At 37.9% G+C, this 17,773-nt stretch overlaps 2 protein-coding genes across 5 annotated transcripts in view; both read right to left on the bottom strand.

The window, feature by feature from the left end:
• The window catches only part of LOC132702636 (pyrokinin-1 receptor-like), a 28,167-nt gene extending 23,063 nt beyond the window's left edge, over positions 1 to 5,104 (bottom strand). The window contains exon 1 of the mRNA XM_060671404.1: positions 4,845 to 5,104. Coding sequence (XP_060527387.1) covers positions 4,845 to 5,104 — 260 coding nt within the window. The remainder of the gene's footprint in view (positions 1 to 4,844) is intronic.
• Positions 5,105 to 8,060: 2,956 nt separating this feature from the next.
• The window catches only part of LOC132702040 (neutral ceramidase), a 46,173-nt gene continuing 36,460 nt past the window's right edge, over positions 8,061 to 17,773 (bottom strand). For all 4 annotated transcript variants that reach the window (XM_060670440.1, XM_060670441.1, XM_060670439.1 and 1 more), the window contains exons 8-14: positions 17,303 to 17,425; positions 16,789 to 16,983; positions 16,499 to 16,732; positions 13,182 to 13,277; positions 12,955 to 13,122; positions 10,697 to 10,812; positions 8,061 to 8,314 (exon numbers count right to left, since the gene is read on the bottom strand). In XM_060670440.1, coding sequence (XP_060526423.1) covers positions 8,134 to 8,314; positions 10,697 to 10,812; positions 12,955 to 13,122; positions 13,182 to 13,277; positions 16,499 to 16,732; positions 16,789 to 16,983; positions 17,303 to 17,425 — 1,113 coding nt within the window. In that variant the 3' untranslated portion in view covers positions 8,061 to 8,133. The remainder of the gene's footprint in view (positions 8,315 to 10,696; positions 10,813 to 12,954; positions 13,123 to 13,181; positions 13,278 to 16,498; positions 16,733 to 16,788; positions 16,984 to 17,302; positions 17,426 to 17,773) is intronic.

Here is a 17,773-nt window from a genome sequence, read left to right as displayed (position 1 = left end):
GCTGTTAATAATTAATAATATTTATTAAAGGAGTTATACAGATGTGAATTTAATTCGTAATAATTCATCTTTGCTAAATAAACTAAAATTTAGATTATGTGTAATATTTGGATGAAGAATGGAGTTGTAGTAATTTATTTCATCCATTGAAACACTATCAACCACTTAAGTGCACGTTGCAAAATTATTATTAAGTAATTCGGGATTACGTAATTCCTCCGAGGTATTTTGTATCGAGCAATATTAAGTTGTCTTTCCCAGACACAAAAAACGTTTCCTTTTAGAGTAGAAAATGGAATATTACACAACAGTTTGATAAACTCCATGTATTTCACGAGTTTCATTTGGCATTTGGTTTGCATTATCTATAGATATACAGTAAAAAGCTAAAATATGGAACAAACCCATCAGCTATTGCACTTCAAGGTAGATGCCAATACGAAAATTATTTAACATCCATTTTCGAATTGTGTTTCGAAGTTTGTTACGTGTTTAACGCACAATATCCAGAAACATCCGTTACAAGATTCACTTTTTCGACCTCAGATACTGTTTAGTTTATTTAAATTGTAGCTTTTGGAGTATAAATAATCCCATAAAAAAAATTCAATATTTGGGCAGGGATTTTAAGTAACAAAATCGGTCTTTATTTCTTCTATCAAAATCTCACTGGATGCCCGATATTTTCGCAATTTCTTGACTTATAGCAAACTAATGGTATAGGGTACCCGAAATTTGACGCATAATTCAAAAATGGATTTGAAAAACGGTATTTCATTTAAAAAAAGAACCTGGTGTTGGGTACTTTTTGACCCACCCTGCATATTTCTGCAAGAAATATGCAAAAAAATGGGTGGGTACTAGCATTTTGGCCCATATTTTATTATTTGTATTAGAAATGAGTCAGATCAAGAAGTTATGGGTCGCTATTTTATTTTTTTATATGGGACGCCCGGTATATTTTAACTCATTATGATCCAACTTTTCAAGAATATATAGTGGTGCCTAAATTATGCGAAACGTAAGGCTACAATTTAAATTTTTCGGAATGTTATATATTTTAATTAGTTTTCTATTTTTTTTTTTTGCTTATTAAGGTCGAAATCATTTATTTGGAATTTGGTAAACAATATAGATATGATTCTGTGTTTCATAGAGCACAATGAAAGTATTAATACTGCTTCAGAGCTTTCAACAGGTAATACATTTTATTTTAATTATTTTGCACAGTTATTAAAGTCCGGGAAGATGGCAGCTAACAAGATTATATTCCATGGACTTAAGGCTAATTTAATATACTTTGCCCCCTTCAAAAAAGCTCGAAGCCAAAGTTTACAAAAAAAAAAACAAGAGTTTTATGAATTTAAATATATTGTCGATATATATTGTCAATTGTTTTAATAAAACCTTATTAATAACGCAAATTTCGCTTATATGGTCCCGAATCTGATACGAAGTGCTGCTGGAATATCTAATATGCAAAATACTGGATATTAGACACGCTTCTGCAACAAGAAAATAAATAAGAACTAAAAGTGCAGATTTTAACGAAATTTTAAATTTTGACTTGACAATTGTTTCGACAACACCGTGTCTTTATCAAATGTAATATTTACAAACTACCTGCTACTATATATACCGTAAAATGACCATTAAACCTTAATTAATGTTGTTGCGAGAATTTAAGTTCAATAAAAGAGAGGCATTTAAATCTAATTGATCGTTAAGCAATACATTTGAATGTCTCATTTTGTTAATCTCCATGGCTTCCTATAAATTTAATTTTTTGTTTTTTATTTATAATTTTATCTATAATGGACGCATTGTCGCCGTTGTTCAGTGCAATTTGTTTAATGATATTAAGTTCTTTGTTGTAATTTTCTGTTGAGAGGTTAACCTGCTTCCCAGTTATGGTGAAATCTATCAAATCTATCACATCCATGGGTGGAATACTGGGAAATAAGTTTTGTACATCAAAAGACAATGGAGTTGCGTTAGAAGGGATTTTGATATCTTTAATTTTGTTGATTAATTCAAAAGAATTATTTATTGCAAATTTTGGTTTAAAATCTGTGTGGAACTTTAAAATGTTTACTAATTTTGTAGAGAGTTTAACTGCTTTAGCTGTTACATAAGACACGACTGATATAATGGGCAAATCTTGTTTATGTAATTTAACTAAAGAATATAATTTCGGCGGTTGTGGATTCATAATTGCTAAAAAATATTTGTCTTTGTCACAGTGTGGAGTTAGTAATTACTTCCTTGACTTGTCTTTGATATAACTCGCTAGGATCGTGTTTGATACATTGGAAAAGTTCTGGTTTAAGAAAATTGTTGGTTTTTGAAATATATTCTGGGAGATTGATAGCTTTGTTTTTGATAGTTTTTACTAGTGACATTTGAGAAGTTCCTTTGTGTTTTTTTATCTTGATAAATGGAATTTCATCAAGTAAAAGCCTCCTCACTTCAATTTTCAAAAGATGTTGCTCGTTAAAAAGGCAGCGACCTGTTTAATGGTTTCTTAGGATCTATCTGCGCTGGACTTTTTTTATGAGATCATCTGAAGAATTTAATTTTTCGTGCACGGCCAGTACTGGTGAGTAAAGTAAAGTAAAGTCCTTTATGGCAACTTTTTAAAATTACTATCAGATTACCCAAAAGCGCAGCAAATTGGGTTTTTGAGGTTTTTTAAATAACTTGAATGTTGTCGAAGTGTAACCCAATTTCAATTGTTCAACTACATAAGAATAATTGAACGCATGTAAGCAAAGTCTATAAAGTGTAAAATGTAATCGATTCTCATCTCATACAGGGTGACTAAAAATGTATTCTAATTTAAGTGGCTGCAAAATGTACTTTTTAATTATCTGACGGTTGAAGGCATCCTATGGCTAATTATAAAGTTATCTAAATAAATGTTACCTATGGTATTTAGAAATATAAGGTTGTTCGGAAAGTCATTTCGTTTTCTCCCGTCAGAGGACTTAATTACGTTTTTTCGAAACCAACTTCACACTTAAGCCGCATAACCATTATATGTCTTGAGAGCTGATATTGCAAGGCTTGTGTGTGAAAAAGTTCAATTAATTCTACGCATTAGTTTTTGGTTGGTGCCCTTTTAAATATGGAGAGCAATAAGCAGTATTTTCGTCATATTTTACTTTTTTACTTCAGAAAAGGTAAAAATGCTGTCCAAGCGAGAAAAAAATTGACGGATGTGTATGGAGAAGGCGTGTTAACAGTACGCCAGTGCCAGAACTGGTTTGCAAAATTTCGATCCGGCAATTTTGATGTCGAAGATGCACCACGGTCTGGAAGGCCGGTCGAAGCTGACAAAGATGCGATAAAGGCATTAGTTGATGCAAATCGGCGAATAACCACACGAGAGATCGGTGAGAGATTAAATTTGTCGAATTCGACTGTTTATGGCCATTTGAAAGGCATGGGCTTAACCTCGAAGCTCGATGTGTGGGTGCCCCATGTCCTTACGGAGCGAAATTTGTGTCGTCGCGTTGACGTGTGTGATTCGCTCCTCAAACGTCAAGAAAATGATCCATTTTTGAAGCGGATTATTACTGGGGACGAAAAATGGGTTGTATACAACAATGTTAAACGCAAGAGGTCATGGAGCAGAAAAGATGAACCGGGTCAAAGCGTGTCAAAAGCCAACATTCACCAAAAAAGGTGATGCTCTCCGTTTGGTGGGATGTCAAAGGAATCGTTTTTTTTGAGCTTTTGCCGGACAATACAACGATTAATTCAGAAGTCTATTGTCATCAACTGGACAAATTGAATGATTCACTTAAAGAGAAGAGGCCCGAATTAATCAACAAGAAGGGTGTAGTGTTCCACCTTTACAGCTTGAATGGGACGTACTGCAACATCCACCATATTCTCCAGATCTGGCGCCTTCCGACTACTATTTGTTCCGGTCCCTGCAAAATTTTTTGGATGGCAAAACCTTTACCTCAAATGAAGATGTCAAAAACCACCTGAACCAGTTTTTTGCCAGCAAGGACCAAAACTTTTATGAGAGGGGAATTATGTTACTGCCAGAAAGATGGCAAAAGGTGTTGGACCAGAATGGCCAATATATAATTTAATAAAATATTTATTCATTATACGAAAACTGTCTTTCATATTCCCCAAAAAAAAACGAAATGACTTTCCGAACAACCCAATAACATAGATAATCTAATAAGTTGTGAATTTGTTCTGATTTTGCCACAAAGTCAGTTTATTGGATGGTGTGTCTAAATACATTGATCACATTGACTTTATTACGACTTAACATTGAGAAAAATTCTATTAGAGTTAAAACTACGGCATATTTGGAAATAACGAGTGCAACAACTAGTTATGTACTATGAACGATAGCACAAATAGTAAAAATTAAATTAGAATATAACTTAATTTTATATAATTTTGTTTCTTGGGTACAATGGCAAAAAATTAATTTAAATTAATTGTAAAGATAACCTGAAGAAACACCTGTGGGTAGTATCCAAATTTTAACAATTTTAAGAAATAGTAGCAAAACGAAACAAAGTGGGATTATTTGAGCTTTATGAATACCATAGGCAATGAGATGAAACAAAAATGCAACATTTATTTGCTAAATACCTCTGAAAACGCCAAAAAATGCTAAGTACTGTTATATCACATTTTGATGCTTTTAAAAAATAATCAGGCCTTTGTAAAAGTAAAACTTTTTCGTGAATAACTTACTATACTTTTGAAAAGCTAATAAAGAGATGAATGAGTACTAATAACAGCTTCATAAACAGAAATTATAGTAAAAATTGCGTTCTGCCATCGCAAAAACTTCGGGACTTTTGTACCTGTTCCATATAAGGTAAATCTCCTGCGGCAGTCCTGCGACCAAAAGCACCAAATCGGACACCGCCAAGCTGAACAGATAATAATTGGTGGCGGTGTGCAGACTTTTGTTCCTCGATATCACGACGCACGTGGTTACGTTGCCCACGGTCCCGGTAACGAAAATCACAACGTATATCACAGTGATCGGAATCACCACGTACAATTCGTCCCTCTTCGGTCCGTAAAACTCTTCCTCGCACGTGTATTTGCTTTCGTTCATGCTTTCAACCTCTTCGTCTACGGGCAATGTTCATTTCGGAACGTGCGTTTGCGAGGAGTCGCCCGCCTGCGTGGCACAACGAAGAGATCGCGAAACTGAGGGCCACACCATCGGCGCGATCCAGCAGGAAACTTTTCCTGCGAGAGCGCGCGTTCCTAAAGTTCCTCTGCTATTTATTCCGTTTGCCCGGATGATATTATTAGAATAAATTGGAAATTATACAGGGTGTTACTTGATAATAAACACTTTTGTTCATTAAAGAGCGTTCTTTCATTCTGTTCTGTCATTTTATCTTTCCAAAAAAAAGTCCATCAGGGTGACTTTGGATATTTTGAAGAAATTTGTTCCAGTAAAAGATATCTCTTTATATTTCTTACGAAAGTTCTATTTTTGACGGAATTAAATGTACGAAAACAATGAAGTTTGCATGACAACAGGGTGCCCCATAATACACTGCGCAAAACTTTGAAAGAAATGCTTTAAGAGAAGATCAGATTTTTATTACACCAGCCGCACATCCTCTAGACGAAATAATTATAAGTGAATAATATAATGAATCGTAGCATTCTGATGCTGCTATGAAACGTAACGCCTAATGCGACTACGTCGATCCTGTCATAAGAAGTAGACCTGCCAATCAAAAGTAGTGTCGGGTGCTGGGGTTGGCATCTGACGGGAACTTTCAAAGATCGATACATATTCCAGTATATTCCCCACGGAAAGTTCCCGATATCCTGGAGTTTAAGAATTGGAAAGACATACCGCCCCACAAATTAACGGAGTTCATATGAGGCCACGTTTAATTGGGAACGTGCGGCAAAATGTAAAAATAATAACTAAAGAAGATTTATATTTTATTTGTGTTGAAAAGCGAGTGCAACAGATTCCAAATAATATTTCCGCAAAGGCTTAATGTATGTTATTCAGCTATGCGAAAAATAGCTTACATTTGATTTATTTTGCTCCATTGGATGGCTCAAAATAGCACGAGCCAATATAAATATAACAAACCAGATCAACCTGGAAAATATATCGAATAGTGGGAAAAAAACGGAATCATTTTTAAGCTCAAGCTCGGCTGCAAATTGGAATCGTTTTTCCCTAAGCCAGCGATAAAAGGTGATACCTCAAAATGCAAATAAATCGTTAACAATTTAAACAGCATCTGCGGGAGTCTATAGATATTTTTCAATCCTCCCATAGTTAGTTTAATAGGGATTATTACAATTTTTTTCTATTCCAGATTATTAAAAAAAAAATATCGCTATTATTTCGAACATTTTATTTTTCAAACACCGTTTCTGAAGAGTAGAAGCAATACATAACTTCACCATTCGCTGGTGATATATCAGAATTACAGATTCCTAACAAAAAAGTTTCACCACTGGTCTACAGGTGGCAGCACAGGTCAAACACTTCTAACTAAAGGATTCTAAAACCTGAGGTATATTTTAATAAAAACTGCCTAGTGACTTACCGATAATACCCCTAAGTGGGTTTATGACTCTACACTCTACACGTTGGTTTAATCGCGTCAACAAGATGAAGAAAGCCCATTCCTTCCTCAATTGCGATCATTAACTACTAAACATTCTGCCCGAGCGCCCCTGTCGATTCAAAACTAACCAATAAAAGACCAAGGTGTTCAGCATGTCATTTGCACAAATAATAACGTTGTCGAAACTTGTTTACGATACTGTTCATATCAAATTATCACATCTTTAAAAGTTTTTCATTTATCGCCAAGAATTCACCCACAAAAGCGGAAATTTCTAGAATCTATTTGAATTTTTTGCCCACAAACGACGTACCCTGTAGCACTTATCGTGTTTCATAGCAACGTTCAAAAAACAGTGGAAAATCGCGCTTATGTAACTCGTGGAGGGTTAAGAAGGAGGCCAATTTCAATTTTGCTGCTCCAACGGTTCGAAAGTTATTCAGGAAAAACCAAAAGACGAGAACGGAGAACGGACAAACACACAAAAAAATTTTTTTTCCGACAGTGATCATTCCTGTACGAACGGCGATCCCACGTTTTATAGTTTTTTATCCACGAAAACCGACACACCCTGTACATAATTCCGAAAATGGGGTTTTCCTCGGGCAAGAATTTTTTCAAAATAGTTAACGGTTTTCGAGAAAATAAGTTTTTTTCTGAAACCGTGCAGTGCGCCAATGACGTCATCGCGTCTTGACTGAACCCAAGGAATAGTGATTCTCGAATATCTCGTGAGTGATAGCCGAAAACCGCAAATACGAAAATTGTAGCTCTTGACGCGCCCCAATGACACTGTTTGAACCGATTAGTTTTTTTTTCGACAGTGATCATTTCTGTACCAACGGCGATCCCATTGGACCTACCGTTACCGAGATACAAAAATTTTTATACGCAGATATATTATCGAGCCTATCTAATGAATTAAATTAGTCCAACGTTTAACTGTTGTGAAATGTGAAATATCGACGTTAAAAGCATCCATGGGGTACAAAACGTTTACAATAGACATGTCAGCGAGCTTGCAACTCCACAGAGAACGAATTATACGTCCCTCTTAGCTGATTCGACGTTGTACGTTGTAACGTGATCCGGCCGCGCCAGATGTTTAGAAAATTAAATTCCGGATGTAATTTTGTAAATGTTGCTGATGGTAATGGTAAAATCAATGCCGTCGGATGCACCAATTTCCTTTTTTCAGGTGCGGTTATTATTTGTAATGCATTTATTTTAGGAAAATTTCTGAGAGCCCCATCACTATTTGCAGAGATGGAAAGACAGCATTAAACAAAAATAGCAATTGCGTAATTTACTGCATCCCTTTCTTGGTCCACCCGAGTATTTTTTTTTCAAATTTGTAGGCCCATTCGTTTCCCTAACAGGGTACCGCGTGGTCCTTACCGGGACGGGTATATGGTTAAAAAAAAAAAACGAGAAAATGAACTTTTATTTATTTACTATATTAAGTTTTTAGAATTTTTTTGGCTATTTTGGCAAGTGTATGTCAGTCGTGTTATAAGCTGCAAAAATCACACTAGGCCTCGACCACGAAACTGTTGCTGGTTCCATTGTAGGACCCGATGCCGCCCCACAGCGACTTGTAGTTTCCAAAATGGCCGATCCTGTATACGCCCGGCTGCACGTGGTCCCGGATTTCCCAGCGAATTTCCGCCGTGCTGGTCCCCGTAACACTGCCGGTTCTGGTCCAAATAAATCTAAAAATAAAAAAAATGAGGGAAAATGAAGACGACAAGCTGGTACGTTATTAGTTGGCGAGGACGGAACTTGCGCGTTTTACTGGCAACGCGGGAAATCCGAGTAGCATTCAACGATTTGGTGTAAATTTCGTCTTCGACGCGTCAAAGCGTCACCTGTAGTAGTTGCGCTGTTGACAAATTCTTGCAAACTGTTAGAGCGCGTAGCTTCTCTCCTAATTATAAGGTTGTTCGGAAAGTCGTTTCGTTTTTTCCCGTCAGAGGACTTAATTACGTTTTTTCGAAACCAACTTCACACTTAAGCCGCATAACCATTATATGTCTTGAGAGCTGAAATTGCAAGGCTTGTGTGTGAAAAAGTTCAATTAATTCTACGCAGTAGTTTTTGGTTGGTGCCCTTTTAAATATGGAGAGCAATAAGCAGCATTTTCGTCATATTTTACTTTTTTACTTCAGAAAAGGTAAAAATGCTGTCCAAGCGAGAAAAAAATTGACGGATGTGTATGGAGAAGGCGTGTTAACAGTACGCCAGTGCCAGAACTGGTTTGCAAAATTTCGATCCGGCAATTTTGATGTCGAAGATGCACCACGGTCTGGAAGGCCGGTCGAAGCTGACAAAGATGCGATAAAGGCATTAGTTGATGCAAATCGGCGAATAACCACACGAGAGATCGGTGAGAGATTAAATTTGTCGAATTCGACTGTTTATGGCCATTTGAAAGGCATGGGCTTAACCTCGAAGCTCGATGTGTGGGTGCCCCATGTCCTTACGGAGCGAAATTTGTGTCGTCGCGTTGACGTGTGTGATTCGCTCCTCAAACGTCAAGAAAATGATCCGTTTTTGAAGCGGATTATTACTGGGGACGAAAAATGGGTTGTATACAACAATGTTAAACGCAAGAGGTCATGGAGCGGAAAAGATGAACCGACTCAAAGCGTGTCAAAAGCCAACATTCACCAAAAAAAGGTGATGCTCTCCGTTTGGTGGGATGTCAAAGGAATCGTTTTTTTTTTGAGCTGTTGCCGGACAATTCAACGATTAATTCGGAAGTCTATTGTCATCAACTGGACAAATTGAATGATTCACTTAAAGAGAAGAGGCCCGAATTAATCGACAGGAAGGGTGTAGTGTTCCACCAGGATAACGCGAGACCTCACACAAGTTTGGTCACTCGCCAAAAACTTTTACAGCTTGAATGGGACGTACTGCAACATCCAACATATTCTCCAGATCTGGCGCCTTCCGACTACTATTTGTTCCGGTCCCTGCAAAATTTTTTGGATGGCAAAACCTTTACCTCAAATGAAGATGTCAAAAACCACCTGAACCAGTTTTTTGCCAGCAAGGACCAAAACTTTTATGAGAGGGGAATTATGTTACTGCCAGAAAGATGGCAAAAGGTGTTGGACCAGAATGGCCGATATATAATTTAACAAAATATTTATTCATTATACGAAAACTGTCTTTCATGTTCCCCAAAAAAAACGAAATGACTTTCCGAACAACCCAATAGATGTTATCGCATTCGCCAGGCGCTCGTAAAATAACCTTGGACTTTCGATTAATAACTTTTAAGCGGCTTAAGTCGGAAAAACGGATGCCCGTCTGCAGAAAATGAGTTTTCCGATATATAACAAGATTGCTTTCGAAAAATCGTCGGTGGGCGGGGCAAGTTCGTGGCGCTTTTTGTTGTTCTACAGAGACGAATTGTTTTTTTTATCGGACCACTATGAAACTTGCACCCTGTATAAAGTGTCTTCACATCACGTCGAAATTCAAAGCCACGGCACGCTTTGGTGAAAACGAAAATTTATGCAAATAATACCGATATTTTTTCAAATATCTCGCGCACCCTGTGTGGAAACCTGAAACTCTCAACTTCCAGGGTCTTTCGGATATTTTTACCTATAATCGACGCACCTTGTACGTAATTCCGGAGTGTGTAGCATAAACCGTTCGGAAGTTATCGTCGAGAAACCCGGGAACAGAGAACGGAAAACGGACAGACAAAAAAAAATTTTTTTTCGACGCTGATAATCTCTGTACCGATGGCGGTCTTCTAGGACTTACCGTTACCGAGATCTCGAGTTAAGTGAGGGGCGCGAATACTTTGGAAAAGAATCGATTTCATCGATTTTTCGTACGTATGTACAAATAGCGAACCATTATCCCTCCCGTTATATCGAAAATTGGATTGCTCGGTTTTCGTACAGGCACAAAAAGAGGCGTATAAAAGCCGCGTCCATTTAAATGTAACGGACGAATGGAAATGTCCGCGGTCAGAAACTCCCCAACAAAAACGGGACAGAAGGCAACTCGCAGCTAGCGAGGCGCCACAGAAACGTGCTTGTCCGAATTAGTGCTAGCGGGCCGGACATTACCTGGTTTCCCAGCTCGCGTCATTTGCAATTACTTTCCAACTATTATTGGCGGTTTGCTGTTCTACGGTTAAAAATGTCTTCCCGTGCATCACATCGTTTCTGGGATGCCCCGATACCTGAAAAAGAAGGGAATTATAATACCAAAGCGCCTCGTGTTTACCGGGTGTCTCGTATATGACCCGCAGTCTGACATATTTGTGTCGTCATAGCCTACTTTAAAAATACTACCGATTAATTTTTGACACTAAATATCAAACCCCAAAAAAAAATTTGTTTTATAATAAGTGTTATTTATTTATTTATCAACGGACCAACCGCCCAATGTAAAACAAGCTTTATATATACAAATTAGTAAAAAACAAAATAAAATAAAACAGAATGATGAGCCCGATCTTACATGACAGCTCAAGTTCACGAGAACTTGAGTGCAACAGATTATAAAAAGTGGCGAGATCGCTGTGCACGCGACCAATTGTAAGTTGGAGAGAGATTTCCAATTCCGAGTAATCGACGTCCTCAAGTCCTTGGTGCACGTTAAATGCTATATACCGCAGGAACCTATGCAGCACTCTTTCTATGGCCTGTATGTGGACGTTATACTAAGGTGACCACGCACAGGAACAATAATCCAGCTGTGGACGCATGAGGGAGCAATACTCTGGATGTCCACTGGACAACGCTTAATAAAGCCCAACTTCTGAAGTGATTTAGAAACAATAGATGAAACATGGTGTGTGTCAGGTAATTTAATATCAAGTAACACTCCAAGATCCCTTATTACGGAGGCCTGCTATAACGGTGACCAAAGGGTCATAAGTGTTATAAGTATAATCGAGTTTTATGCAGTCATCAGCATTTTGGACTCTCATATAAAATTTCAGGTCGTCAGCAAATAATAGGAAAAATGCAGGATGAAAACATGAGCCCATAACATTCACATAGACATTGAATAGTAGGGGCCTCAGGCGTGATCCTTGTGGAACACCAGAAGGCACTTTAATTTCGGTGGATTGGGAGCTATAGACGAGCACAATCTGCACTTTTTCAGTAAGGTACGATGTTAAGATTTACTCTCTCAAATGCTTTTGAAATGTCTGTGTAAATGGCATGAACGTGAAACTCCTCTTCGTATGATTCCAGCAGAAAATCCGTAAATGTAAGTATCTTTGGCTCAGTGGAGCGATGGGGGAGAAATCCAAATTGTTGGTCGATAAAGTAACCTTTCAGCCAAGCAAATAAATCGTAGCAGACTAAACTTTCCAACACTTTAGGAATACAACTGGGCCTATAATTGTTTACTTGCGATTCATCGCAGGATTTTAGGATAGGCGTAATGAAGCTTGATTTCCAGTAAGTCGGAAAAGTTCCCGTTTTTAAAGATAATTTAAAGTGGTCTAGAAAGGTTAATAAGATATGTGTGCTATGTGTTACCAAAATTCAGCCACCATTAGCGTAATATGTCGAAAGATAAAAAAAAACTGATTAAGCGGTATGCTAGGACGAGAAGAATTTCCCATTTAACATTAAAATGCTCTACACAAAGTCACAGTTCACAATTTTAAATTGAGCTACGCAATAAACTTTTAATTCAATTAAATTTTATATTTTATAATAATATTTTATATTTTTAAACAGAGAACTGGAGAATGGAGGTCGATATATACTATTTATTTACTTTTCTTATCCTTGTTATTCAGAGTATTCTGAGCTCTTATTTTATAGTTTTTTGATATTGAATTTACCACGAAATTATATATTTTTACATAACAATGGTTTCGACAACACCGTGTCTTTATTATTGTTTGTTTGTTTGATTTGTTTAGTGTTTGGTGAACATTTGATAAAGACACGGTGTTGTCGAAACAATTGTTATGTAAAAATATATAACTTCGTGAAAATCTGAATTTTTTGTGTCTTATTTATTTTGATAAATGGATTTTCATCAAGGAAAAGAAACCTCAGTTCAATAAATATTTGTTGTTTGATGGGTATCGCGATTGTTAATCTGAAAGTGAGATCCCGGTGGCGAGATAAGGTAACGAAACAACACCGGGTTGAGGTCCACGTTTCCTTGTCCCATTCTATGTTGTCATTTCAATAACACTCTGAAATGTGAAATTTAAACCAATAGCAAAGAAAAATTTTTATCGCAACCAACAACGTTAAAGAGGAAAATCAACTCTTGTCGGCGATCATTGGAAATCTCGAGGAACTGGGCGTCACGAAAGTTTGAAACCGAAGGGCTCAAGTGTACTTACGAATATCGCGGATACGACGTCTCCTATTTTAGCCGATTCGGGCGGTTGCTGGAGAACGTCGCCAAAGTTGTGGGTAAACCCGGCGCTGTCGAATATCACCGGTGTAATCAGTGACAGAGTTTGGCCGGTCACGTCCGGTGGCGGGGGCCCCTCCTCTACCTGGGTTCCCTAAACCGAAGAGTTTTGTCACTTATTAACGGCAACGTTGCGGCTAATAACCGCGCTACCTTCATCAGGGCCTCCGCGAGAGTCGAGTACACTTTGATGTAGATGCTGAGCGTGTGAGGTCCGAAAATCGTCGCTGCAGCCTCGTACCGTTGAAGCTGCGACAACAATAATTTGATGCCTTCGACGATAAAGCATTTGTTCGTGCCTATTCGAGTTTTTGTGGCGTGTAGTTTGTTAAATATGATCAATATTAATTCAAGCGGCAAAGTTAGAAACACTCCATATAAAATTAACAGTCAATTGAATATTGCAACAGGCCAAGTATGGTCTGTTCATAGATATTAGACAGTGACCAATTGCTTTTGAATGGGATTATCCAAGGGTGGCCATTAACATACGATGCAACAAGATTATTACAAATTGCAAATGGACTTCTGTCTGCCAAAAATATTAAAGATGCTTCTCCGGATTACCATGAAGACGCCACCGCTGATTTATTTGAAAGTTGGTTTAAAAATAAACTAGTTCCAAACATTCCTCCTAATAGCGTAATTGTAATGGACAACCCCTTCCTCATGTGACACAAAAGCAACAATCCAAAATTACATGTATAATAACGACATTTATTTTCACGAAGATTATACCAAAAAGCAATTAATTGAGGTTCTACAAACCTTGAACCTACAAAAGGATTACGACTGTGATAATTATGCAAAAAATCTAGGGCATACAGTTTTAAGGCTTCCACCTTACCACTGTATATTTAATCCCGTTGAACATGTTTGACACCAACTGAAATCTGCCATTCGTCCTAACAATGTTATTCCCCGTGTTAACCCCAATGTCCTCAAACTTATAGAAACCGAAGTTTTTAATATCCCTCCACAAGGTTGGGCAAATTCTGTAAAACATATAGAAAAAGCAGAACAATCGTATATCCATATTGCAAATAATATAGAACAAATAATAATTAGAACAGGCGATGCTACTGATATATTATGTGAATAATTTTAAGTAATTTAAGTAGGTAATAAAAATAACTTGTAATTTTATTTTAGATTTAAACATTAATACATACATAAATAAATAAATATTTCTAAAATATAAATAAATAAAACTTTCCTAATAAAAACCCCAAATAATTAAATTCTAGGCAAAGTACGGACCTGTTTCGTCATTCGTTCATTCTTACAGCTTGCCCTTGTCTTTCCTTAATTCGTATCAGTTAGTCACTTTCTTATATCTATGAACAGACTTTACCCATAAATCGCGTTGTTCGTAGTTGCAAAGGTAAATTACGAACATATTTGTTAAAATGTGTTAGGCAGATTAAAAGAGTAATCTGATTACATCAAAAACTGTTGATTTCCTTTCATGTTGAATACTCTGATATATCCGTAAATTGCGAACAACACTGAACAAACTATTTGTCAAAAACATAAACCAACAACACACACAAAGTACATTGCATTCATATACCTTGTTCCGGAACGAACTAACTTCCAAAACTGCGTATACAACCTGCTTTAATTTTAAAATGATCCGTATTCAACTTAGGATCTCTAAAGCCGACTACACACGATCCGGCAGGCCTGTCAGTTCGAACTGAACAGTCCGCCTGAAGACCAGTCGCCTGAACGTGTATATTTTCTTTTTACCTAAAGCAACTATGTCGAGAAGTGCTAACGCGTCGTCGTCAGTAGAGTCCCCATGATGATTGAGATTCGATATTTCATATTCGCCTGAACGTGGTCAGTCCATCGCGCGATCGGTCTTCAGGCGAACTGTTCATTTCGAAGTGACAGGCCTGCCGAATTGTGTGTAGCCGGCTTAAGAAACCATGTAAACCGCTTTAGTAACTTGTATAAATTTTAAATGTGCTGATAATTATTTTTCTAGAAAAAAAAAGTTTTATTATAAGTTAAAGTTCACCCAGAGCCCTTTGAATAAAATGTGTGTGAAATGTCAACTACTCTACTCTATGACATTGTTGTCATTTTCCTCACTTTATATATGTCATAGGTCACTTGCTCCAACCCGCTGTTTCGCAGCTTGTCGTGCGTGTTCCTTTGCGATTTTTAGAAGTTGTCGGATTTGCGCAAAACTCTTTTAGCGGTGATTATTTAGAAAACTGAGCGCTTGGTATTCAGAACGATCCTGGTTACAAAGCACTTTCTATGCTGTTGGGTTTAAAATAAACAAAGTACCAATAAATAAATGGTTTACTTTATTATTTTGGAAACTTTATTTACTGTGATGTTCCTGGACCTGGACCGAAAAGTTTTTGATATTAAATGATACAATTCTTGCACTTATTCTGCTGTCTCCACTTATCGTCAAAGTTTTCCGGATAGATTTGAAATCTGGCGCCATTTGATACCTACCGAGAGCGGTTTTTCTACAAGTTTTCTTTCTTCTTAGCAATTATTATTAAGTTTGTTGTAATAGTATTTCGAAACTTCAAAAATCAACGAGCACCGAGTGTTTATTTGGAAACAGTTCAATGGCCCTTCGATTAGCTATGACACTTAATTAAAAGCCCTGTGAGGCGCTTTTAATTTTCACGTGAACGTTTCGAATCAGGCTCCAGGGCCTTTTGTTCGTTTCCGATTGTCGGCTAAAAGGCTGGTGTATTTTTTTGTTTTTCGATTTTAATTATGCCGAAACCGCGAAACCGTATGGAGTGTTTTACGGCTTACATGTAATGAAACCGGTAGTATTTATATGTTAAGCTGACGTCGAAGTACTGAAGCGTTCACGGATCCCAACTAATGAATTGAAAATTCCCAAAACGTTCGAGAAAAAAAATACAGAAGTGGTCAAAAGAACACCCTGAAAAACCTGATTTTTTTTCCAAGATGTTTGCAAAGGTGCGTAATCGTCATCTTAAAATATTTAAAGTTTTACTTAACGCTGTATATTAAAATTGAGTGTTAATAGGCGATTATTTTTTTTTTGTTGATTCGAACTGGCTAACGTTTCGCCAATCATCCTGTTGGCTTCTTCAGAGCTGGAATGAAACTGGCTCTGTACCTGCTTATATATTGTTTGAGGGGGCAGAGCTAATATTAGTGACAAGTAGAGACCTGAGTCGCGGTTAAGATTGTTCTTTTGTTTATAGATTTCTATAGACTCTATAGCTTTATGTTGATGAGTTTGTTTGTCTTAGTCTTAAGACTCTTTCATGTTCTTTGAGCTTAGTTCATATTTGCATCCGGCCTCTCCAATGTAGTCTTTGCCGCATATCAAATAGAATTTTGTCTTTGACGGATCGAAGATGTTAAGAGATTTTTGGTTGAAGGAGGAATCCAGAAGTTTTGTAAAAAGTACTACGACTGGTACTTCGTGTCGTTTCTAAAACCGAGGCTTTTATCACCTGGTACTCTTCGAAGGTCGCTATGTAGCTGGTGTAGGTGTTGCTGAGGCCGGCGAGAACGACTTCGGTACTATCCGGTGCTCCGTTGTCGACCAGCACCTCCTTGACGGCTTTCCTCAGCCGTCTACCCGACATCGTCGTGAACTCTCCCGGTACCGCCACCAGGGCGAAGTCACCCACTCTGATTATCTGGGTGGCTACTACGTGCGGTTGCCACTCGTAGGGAAAACTCATCTGAAACCAAGACCGCGTCTTTCGGGGATGCGGAATTCGCAGGTGTGGAAAATTACCCTGCCGGTGCCCATGAGTATCGGTTTAGGGTAGTGACAATCGATGTCTTCCGTGGTCGGCGGGAAGATAAAGTCCCTGACGAGATTCCAGAACGGGTTGTCCGATGTGGTTCCCTGTTTAAAATCGAACTCTCCTGGGCCGTCGATGGTGCCGGCGGCGAAACTGTAACCCATCGCCGGATAACATCCTTTGACCTAGTATCAACGATAGCTTTTGGTAAGTTTTGGATAGTCCCGGCCAAGGTCCTGGTAACTTCCAAAGATCGTCTTGTTCATAAGTTTAAACAAGTGCTACAGCCAAACATATCTAACTAAAACTGAGTGGGTGTGAGTGTGATTGCAACCAATTGGTTCATAGAAAGAAAGTAATACTGCTATCACTATAATTTTTGTGGCTGTGATTCTTTTCGAAAACAGTTACCAGGAATAAAATCAAATCAAATCAATACTGATTAATTTCGCAGCAGTTTTCAGATAAAAAACAAACTAATGGGCACAGCGGTCGCCAGCTCACCTCGATCGAACTTCCATTAGTCGGATCCTGAACGGTGACGGATTCATCTCGCATCGAGACGAACTGATGGATAAATCCCACCGGGCCAGTAAGCTCGTGGGATGATTCGTTCGCCAAAAGTACCTTTAAACGGAGGCTTGGTTGAATTATTTGCTTGCTGATGAGCTCAAATCGAAAACAAAATCTAGTGGAACAATTCAACGTGAACTTTGCTTCCGAAACTGAAAACTTAGGGTTAGAATGTACCCTATTCCCCCGGTATAAAAATGTAAAGAATTTCCTGGGGTTAAAATTGGACAACCCTGATGGAGAAAGCGATTTAGCAACGTTTCTGTGACGGCACTGGAAACGTTCCTATTAAAACCTAAGTCTCGTGCGACCACAGCGGCCACGCTTCCGGGGGAAGGGTATCAACCTCCGAAAAATATGTCCACTGAAGCTTTCGAAGACTGTTTCTCAAACATTTCGTGC

This window comes from Cylas formicarius, unplaced genomic scaffold (genome assembly GCF_029955315.1).
Source record: "Cylas formicarius isolate icCylForm1 unplaced genomic scaffold, icCylForm1.1 PGA_scaffold_5__7_contigs__length_24384050, whole genome shotgun sequence".
Taxonomy (NCBI): Eukaryota; Metazoa; Arthropoda; class Insecta; order Coleoptera; family Brentidae; genus Cylas; species Cylas formicarius.
This window is presented reverse-complemented; position numbering and strand designations above follow the sequence as displayed.